At 38.0% G+C, this 8,871-nt stretch overlaps 1 protein-coding gene across 1 annotated transcript in view; it reads right to left on the reverse strand.

Annotated features, from left to right (window-relative positions):
* Positions 1-5,379: 5,379 nt before the first annotated feature.
* Positions 5,380-8,871, reverse strand: part of LOC105455516 — a 7,665-nt gene continuing 4,173 nt past the window's right edge. Inside the window, exon 2 of the mRNA XM_011698895.1 lies at positions 5,380-6,750. Within this exon, the coding sequence (XP_011697197.1) occupies positions 6,029-6,750 (722 nt within the window). The 3' untranslated portion in view covers positions 5,380-6,028. The remainder of the gene's footprint in view (positions 6,751-8,871) is intronic.

The raw sequence follows: 8,871 nt of genomic DNA on the forward strand, positions 1-8,871 counted from the left end.
GAGATGTGTATAAGAGACAGCTTCAATGTTGAATAACTCGGTGAAAAAAAATCGCACAATGCTAACCGGGTGCTCAAATTAAAGCTAAAGGTTCACGCTTTCAAACGATGTAAACCACATTTGCGTGCGATTTTTATTTTACTTTTTGGAACTTTGCAAACTTGGTAAAAAATTTTTAGATTAGATGCATCTCGATTTGCATCCGTGCAGCTTTGTAAAGAATCAGTATGTAATTTAATGAATTATGGATGTCGAAAGTAGAGACTTTAAGCTTTAAAATGCTTTTTTGATCATTCCGATACGATCATTTTTGACGAAGTTACACTCTCTTAAAATTTGCCTATTTTTAGTAATCAGAATGGGTGATGCTTTAATTTTGCTGTCGAGTGTATATATAATTGCAGAATACACATTTTTTACAAAATTTCGTTATATAATTTTATAAATATTTTTCTATCGAGGCAGTAGGTGGCTCACAAATTCTGAATCAATGTCTGATCACTAAAAAAATATCTGGTTGCATTAATTAGACACCTGATAGATTCAATAAAGGGTAGATTCAACAAATCAGATACAAGCATTCTAGTCAATATAATTGCGATAGGCAATTACAAGAAATTCTGATTGATGTGATCAGAATGCATTTTGTATAATGTATTTCTTATTAATGCAACTAAAATATTTTTCTCAGTAAGAAAAAATGAGTGTCATGAATATTTAAAAAAAATCGATCTGTACAACATAGTTTGCATCTTAAATTTAGCTTACCAAAAGCTTGACGAATTAATTCATATTCGCTGAAGATTCTTGAGTGTTTTAAATTAAACTAGAATAAAGAAAAATCTAGTTGCATAAATTGGAAATTTGATATATAGATTCAACTAACTACGTTGCAAACTAAATGAATTAACATTCTTTTAAAAATTATTCCAAGCATGGTTAATTCCTTTCTGTTAAATAAATCAAACTTTCTTGATAATGATACTAAATTTACTTAGATCAGCAGTTACTGTTTAGCACTAACTTTTTAGTGAAAAGATCTAGTGCATATACTGCATACAACTAGAAGATTTATAGATTCGATCGAGAATATTAACCAAATTTTTATGATTAAATATGTTAAACACTTTATTTATAAAATATTGTGTCCAATTACGATAACTAGAAATTATTTGGTCTCCAAAATGCATTCTATCATATAACCTTGTTACAATTAAAATATTTTTCTCAATGTGACTAGCATAAATTTGAGTCTGATGCAAAAAATGTTAATTCATTTAAATATAAAAAAAATAAAGATAAATATTGTAGAACATGGTTTCGCAAATTTTGCATTTTAAAAGTGTATCAAAAACTTTGTGAATTAACTCATATTTATTTAAACTCTTTAATGTACAAGTGAACGAATGAATTAAGTTTATCTCTATTTAGATTGTCCAACTTTACTTTAAAACTTTAAGCATAATTGACGTAAATACGCGCGAAAGAAGGAATATTGTTAGTATTATTTGCGTACTTTTAAGAGAAATTCGAGTTGTCAAAGTTACTTTTATATAATACAGGAATTCTGTTTGGTATCACTAAAATGTATTCTATCATATAGCCTTGATGTTATAATCAAAACATTTTTCTCATCTTCAGTGTAAATTAAAAAAAAATCCTGAGCAGATATCTGATGCAAAAATAAGTTTGTAACTCACTTGAATATTAAAAAGAGAAATACGTGATTTCGCAACATCAAATTCTGCACCTTAAATGTAGCGTATCAGAAACTTGTTGAATTAACACATATTTGCTTAAACTCTTGCGTGTACGAATTAGCAAATTAATTAATTATTAGTTTGTTCAACTTTGCTCTAAAACTTTGAATACATTTGACTTAAATATACGCGCGAAGAAAGGAGTATCATTAGTATTGTTTGCACGCGTGCTTTCAAGAGAAATTAATCGAGTTGTCAAAGCTGCTTGTATATTACGGTTTAATAAGAAATATTCCTTTTTCAAATACTGGACTTTAAACGGCGGCCGATTTACTCCGCGTTAATCCAGCATTTTTTTTTACGACCGACGATGAATACGACGCGCGTTCGAGATCGGTCTGCAATCGTGCCGTAATCTCGCTTTAGCTTATTATGTGTCACGCTCGGACTGTTTACTAAGCGCACCGTGGACAGGACCAGCGTTTCGGTCTCCAGGCACTTGTCACTCGGAACGGAATGCGCGTAGATGCGTTTCGAATCGCGTCGAGCCGAGATTCCAGTACACCTATTTAGAGCGAACTCTCGAAAGCACGTGGACGAGGGAGCGGAGGGTATATTTAACGCGCAGGAGAGTCTCCGATATCTAATCTTCTTTCTCTAATGACACACTGGATATCGCCAGCATTCTAGTTATCCTGGGTCCATGTCTTGTTACCATCCTTAACCTGGAGCGGACCCGTCAATCGAACAACTGACAATAATCGAGTCTTTTTTCAGCCTTCTTTAAATCGATCGTTCCTGAAGAACTCTCATATTCCTTCCGAAGTTATACGACTCGCTTCTATATTTTTATATCGATCGCACTTCCAATTTTTTATAAGTATATTACTCATACTAGTAAGATGAAACGCCTTGTTTCTTGTTTGTTTTGTTACACACTTCTGACACGTTCCAAGGCATTGTGTGCAAGAATAACTCTCGCCGATCAGAGACAATACGTTTCGAGGTCGTGTGGCTGTCTGATTAATTACTCCTTCGTCTAAACGGCGAAGTGACGCAATGGTAACGCAATGAAATATAAGTGACGTAGTAAAAAAAGTCCTTTTTTTATTTTAATAAAATAATATCTTTTTAACATATACACATTCGTTTTTTTTTCCTTTTCAGGTGATTTCACAATCAAGAAATGAGCACGGTTAAAAGGATTAGACGTTAGACTAGAGCCGAGCGAGCACGCTCGTATTTCCAAAACTTTTTTGGACACGCTCGTATTGCACGCATCGTCGAAATTATTAGAACTTCGCGGGAAACACTGCGGGATACATTATGTATACGTATGTTACAAAAAGTGATGTCGGTTACGAGGACGATCGAAGGTCTGTACAGTGGATACTTTACAGTAAACGGCGCGAAGCGGCGCGTGAAACACCCATCCGATCGCGCGATTCATGTTAACACGGAGAGGTGACGAGAACTCTGAAATTTGCCGTTCGCTTCTTAGACGTGGAATGTCCGTTCTTACTAATGCAGATCGACTTTAATCTATATTTAATTGATTCTTTATCTTTCCTAGTTCTAAGAAGTTGGAAAAGATAAAGAAAGACGTTAAATAGAGATTAAAGTCGATTTACGTTGGTAGAAATAGACATAAAAGGATCTACAGCATTGCTTTTCGATCAATTCGGAGTTGAGTTCTTGTCAACAAGAATAATATTCAGGTATCAATCTTCGAGTTCAATTTCTCCTCGATCGAAAATAGAATGTCTCTTTTTCTTGATGGATTAAGATGACTGAGAGGTAAATACAGCGAATATCCTTCCTTAACTATATAGTCGTGAAAATAAGTATGTTGTGTCAAAGACCGGCGAACAACATTTTCTCGCCGAGAGAACTGTCAACTTCGAACTGATCGAGGAATTCCCCGTATAACACTCGCGGGGTCCACGCGGTGGTGATCGCGCGCTTCGTGGTACCCTCCCGAAAAAGCAGACTCTTCTTGACGCGGAAGCGCTCGGAAGTGAGATTCCTGAAACTTGACTCACCTCGCGTCGATCTCGCGGGACACAGCCGACGGCAGGCAGGTATATGTAGGTATGTCCACCGCTCTTCGCGGAGTAGCGACGTGTATCCCGTCGTATGTCCGCTGACTTCTAACACCTGTGCTCGCACGACGACGACGACGACGACGACGTGTCGCGACCACGGGAGACGCGACGCTACCCGGGGAACAATAACGGGGAAAGAAGTGAACAAGGAAGAAGGGAGGGAGGGCTAGAGAAACGGGGACCGATCAACCAAGGAGCGCGCGCGAGTGCGGTAACACGCGCGACCGGAGTAACGGTGTGCGAGCGGCGACGAACTGAGTTACTGGGAGCGTAGACGCGGACGCGGAGTCGCGTCAGTCGCGACGCGAAAGCGAGTCCTCGGAGGACGCGATGCTCGGGGGGGAACCCACACGATTGTGGAGCCACACCGACGGTGACGAGCGCATGCGCACCTCTCGGACGGGCTACCGTGGGAGTTGCGACCAGCACCGAGTCGGATGGTGATGTGCGTAAACGCCGCCACGGACGTGCTGCACCGACTGCGGCGGACGCACACAGGTGTGCGTCACCGCCGCCGTATCCGCCAGGTACGAGAAAGCACCAGTGTCGCTCAACCGTGTCGCCGCGACGTCGCCCGGTCGTAGAGTCACGTTGGCGACCGCGCGGGCGCGCGCTTAGCACTGGAGCGACCCGGTTGATGACCTACCTAGAGCCGTGTATACGTCGAATTGTATACGGGGTGTCTTGTAATTACCGGAGCTAGCTCCTGCGAGCAAGTGCAGGGGATTAAGCCGAACAGAAGTCATGCGGATTCGCACGCTCGTTCGCAAACCTTTATTAATTAATTTCTTATCAATTATTGAGAAACTGATCGCGAAACACGGTTAAGGACTTTTCTATTCAGTTTCCGCTCTACCTGAATCACGAAAGGTAACGTGGTAATTATCAGACACCCTGTACATATATACATAGCTGTGACTTATGCACAAGCGCACTTTCGCATTGTGTCGACGTGGATTCTTACGGAAAAAAAAAATACCTTCAAAATTCCTTTCGGAAGAGCGGAGAAGCTTCCCAGCAAATATCAAGTTACATGTAATGTACCTGTTAGTTGTAATTTTCCACTCAATAATATAATATAAAACTATAATATAAAACACATGTGTTATATTATAGTTATATATATTATTGAGTAGAAAATTACAACAGGTACGTTGCGTGTAACTTGGTATTTTCTGGGTTACTTCTTTTCTTATTTTCTTTTCGAAAGCCCTGGATGTGAATAACCTTGTCCGCAATTGTGCTCCGACTCGTGAATACATGAGGAGGAACCCGCGGACATTTACTCAATGACTTTGAATTTTATTTTCGACAACAGTTGCTCCGTGTCGGTGTCGCGTGGAAAATAAATAAATTATAAAATATTCCGACGTCTAAAGATTTGTGATCGTTCTCTGAGGAATAAAGATTTTTCACTTGTACAGAGTGTTTAAAAAATGGATAACCAAACTCTAAGAACGTTTTCTACTTATTGTTCCAGTAAAGATAGTAAAAAGTTATCCAGAAATACTTCCATTCCGAAATTTTTTTGTTTATGGCAGAATTTTTTAATAATAATAATATCATATTCGTAATAATGTTCAATAAAAACATGTCTAAAAACGATATAATAAAATAATATCCAAGAAGATAATTCGTAGTTTCCCGTAATTTTTTGGGTGAAAGTTCTCCGAAATCCTATTATCGCTTCGTGTGACAAAATCCAAAATATTCCTGGAATTTTTTAATATCTTCGATAGTTCATGAAAAATTGATACGAAGTATTGCTGCGGATGGAACTCATTTCTAACCATTTTTAGCGAAATATTTTTGCCAAATTCTGTTAGAAGTAAAAAGTATTTACGGCTTGGAAAGGAAACGTTTCCGAACTATGTTCATATCACTTTTTGTTTTATCATCCTTATTGTAAATAGGATACACTCTTAAAATTTGGCCACGTATTTTTGTAACATCTTGTATATTTATATAAATAAGAACTCTTTATTCCTCGATGAACGGTTACGAATTAATACTCTGACAATGAGACTACCGCTTCCCCCGTGCAGTCATACTAAAGTTACGGCAATGAACGCGACAACGTATTAAAAAAGTCAATTTAATTTTGGCGTATAGCACAAACAGAAAATCCACGTGATTTCTCATTTCTGACGTCGCGACGCGATATGATTGCAGCGAGAAAAGAGGAAGTCTCAAGAGCGTCCAGATTAGCGCGGCGACAACGAGTTAAGTCTTCGCCGTCTGCTCGGCGTCGGCGGCTTTCTTATAGACCTCCTTGTAGACGAGCTCCTGCATCTGCATCCTGAGCAGCATCCTACGGTCGGCCGGCAGGGTACGGATGTGCGGCAGCAAGCTCATGAGGAAGTAGTAGTTGTCGTCAAAGCGACAGCTGCCCTCGAGCGGATCGACGCCGGCGAGACCGACGCCGGTGTCGCTGTCACTCATCAGGACCTGCTCGGGCGAGATGTTCTGCAGCATCATCTCGTTCTCCGCCAAGTTGTCGGTGACGCTCTGGAATTCTAGATTGTCGAAGCTCTCCTCGGGTTCGCGCTTCACGTCCACCGTGCCACGCCTACCGTCGCCACCGTCCAGCTTGAGTTGATGGTGGTGGTGATGATGATGGTGATGGTGGTGACCGTCGCCGGCCATCGACAGCAAGTGATCGGCGATCGCGTCTCGATCATCGAGGCCGCCGTCGATGCCGGAACTCGGCATGCCGTTCTCGCCCTCGCCCTCGCTCGGCTGCAGCTCGTCCTCCGTCTTCGGCACGCTGCGCTCCCAGATCGGCGGTCGCGGCAGCATCTGCTCCTTGAGGAACTGCAAGCTCTTGAAGTGGATCCATACTGGTCGGTTCCGGTGGAATTTACTCTTGCGGTATACCTGGTCTTTCTTCAACTCGGCACGAAATGTGTCACGCAGGCCCTTCCACTTTGCCTTCAACATCGGCTCTGTAAATAGACAAGCGGAAACTCGTTTTGTAGGTAGAGATTCTATAATTTGTCAGCATCTTAAAGATCTATCGATCCGCTTCTTCCTCTCTTCTCTTTGCGTGATAATATCTACAAGAAAGTAACTTGGATCAAATTTCGATTAATTTAATTGATGATTAATTCAACATTTAAGGCTTACAGAAGGATTTTTAATTATATGTATAGCTTATTCCTCCTAATTTAATTATTCTTCTTATGCGCGTGTCATGCAATACAGCTATTAATTTTATCTATATTAAGAAAATGTTGTAAATATTATGATAGATTAATTGGAGCATGATCCAAATCGGTAATATATACAATCGAAAAGAGCCCGATTTCTCACGAGAATATAAATTGAAATATAAGTTGAATATAAGTTGAAATCACGAAATGAAGATATTTCATGCATTTTCGCTACTGACTTCCTTTCAGTTGTGTTATTTGAGTTTAAAGACACTTTGTAAAAACGCTCGTTTTAATGATATCTGCAGCCTTGAATCGTTTGTTTAGTAACATGTAAGTGAAGGATAAAGACATTCTATTTGGTCATGTATGTTAAACATGTCTATTTTCTTTTGTTTTAAAATTACATTCAAATCTATGAAAATCAAATTAGAAAATCAGAGAGACATTTTCATGAAAATTATTATTATACTAACTAGAAAATCGAAGAAATATGTATTAGTATATGAACAAATTTTATCATCCTTGAATCATATTCATCTCATAATTTATTTAACAATGCATATGTAAGAAAATATTACTTGGTCATTTCTTACAAAAATTTAATATTGGAAGATAACACTGTGTTACTAAAAAAACACTTTTTTTCGCTCTCTGAAGTGCGACCATGTTTTGCCGAAGATTTTTTCACGCTGAACACAATGCCGTTTGAAAAATTCGCCTATCACGTCAAGATTTTGAGTAAATTGTAATGAAGTCAAAATGGCATTTTTAACCACTTTTAACATTTTTTGCGGCAAAACGGAAATTGGTTTCTAAATAAATCAAACGGTATCTGAAAGTATAATACAAGAGCTTTCAAACAAATTTTGGTTCATACTCGTACGATTTTTTTTATCAAGTTATGGCTGTTTAAATTTTAGATTTTTTGATTAAAATTTACAAGGATAAATATGTACTTATGCATGGTGCGTGTGCGTGCGTGCGTGCGTGTGCGCGCGCGCGCGCGCGTGTGTGTGTGTTTTACGAGGAGTCAACGTATATATGCTACTATACTTTATTGTTAATTCAAAATGGCAGAATTATTGATTCCAAGGAACTTCTCGAGCAACTTTTATTCCTGTTTATATGTATGTTTAAAATGTATCAATATTACAGAAAGTCTAAAATTTGAACAGTTATAATTTGATGAAATAAAATCATACATAAATCAAACTTTATTTGAAAGCTCTTGGAATGATACTTTCAGATGCTGTTGGATTTATTTAGAAACTAGTTTCTGTTTTGCAAAAAAATGTTAAAAGTGGCAAAAAACGCAATTTTGTGCCATTTTCATTCCAATTTACTCAAAATTCTGACGTGCTAGGCAAATTCTTCAAACGGCATCATGTTCAATGCAAAAAAATTTTCAGAAAACATATGATCGCACTTCGGAGAGAATTTTGCTGTAACACAATCACTGTAATCAATTACTTATTTTGAGTATTAAAAGCACTAAACAACAATTTAATATTCAAAGTAGGTACGTAATTTCCAGTATTAAATTGGATTTCTATAAGGGATATATGTATCGTCGTGAACATATCGGTTGCGATACTTTTTTTCTAATAGGTTTCAAAACGCATTAATATTTTGCAAATTCAAACCACGGTTGATGTACTGTCTCTAGATTAAAGATAGTAGACCATCGTGGTTCGAATTTGCAAAATATTAGTTACCTATAAAGTATGTATTATATATATTAAATATATACTAACAAACCTATGAAAAATTATTTTGCAAATGCAAACCACGGTTGATGTACTGTCTCTAGATTAAAGATAGTAGACCATCATGGTTCGAATTTGCAAAATATTAATTACCTATAAAATATGTATTATATATATATTAAATATACACTAAAAACGTATGAAA

Source organism: Wasmannia auropunctata, unplaced genomic scaffold, assembly GCF_000956235.1.
Source record: "Wasmannia auropunctata unplaced genomic scaffold, wasmannia.A_1.0 LD335902.1, whole genome shotgun sequence".
NCBI lineage: Eukaryota > Metazoa > Arthropoda > Insecta > Hymenoptera > Formicidae > Wasmannia > Wasmannia auropunctata.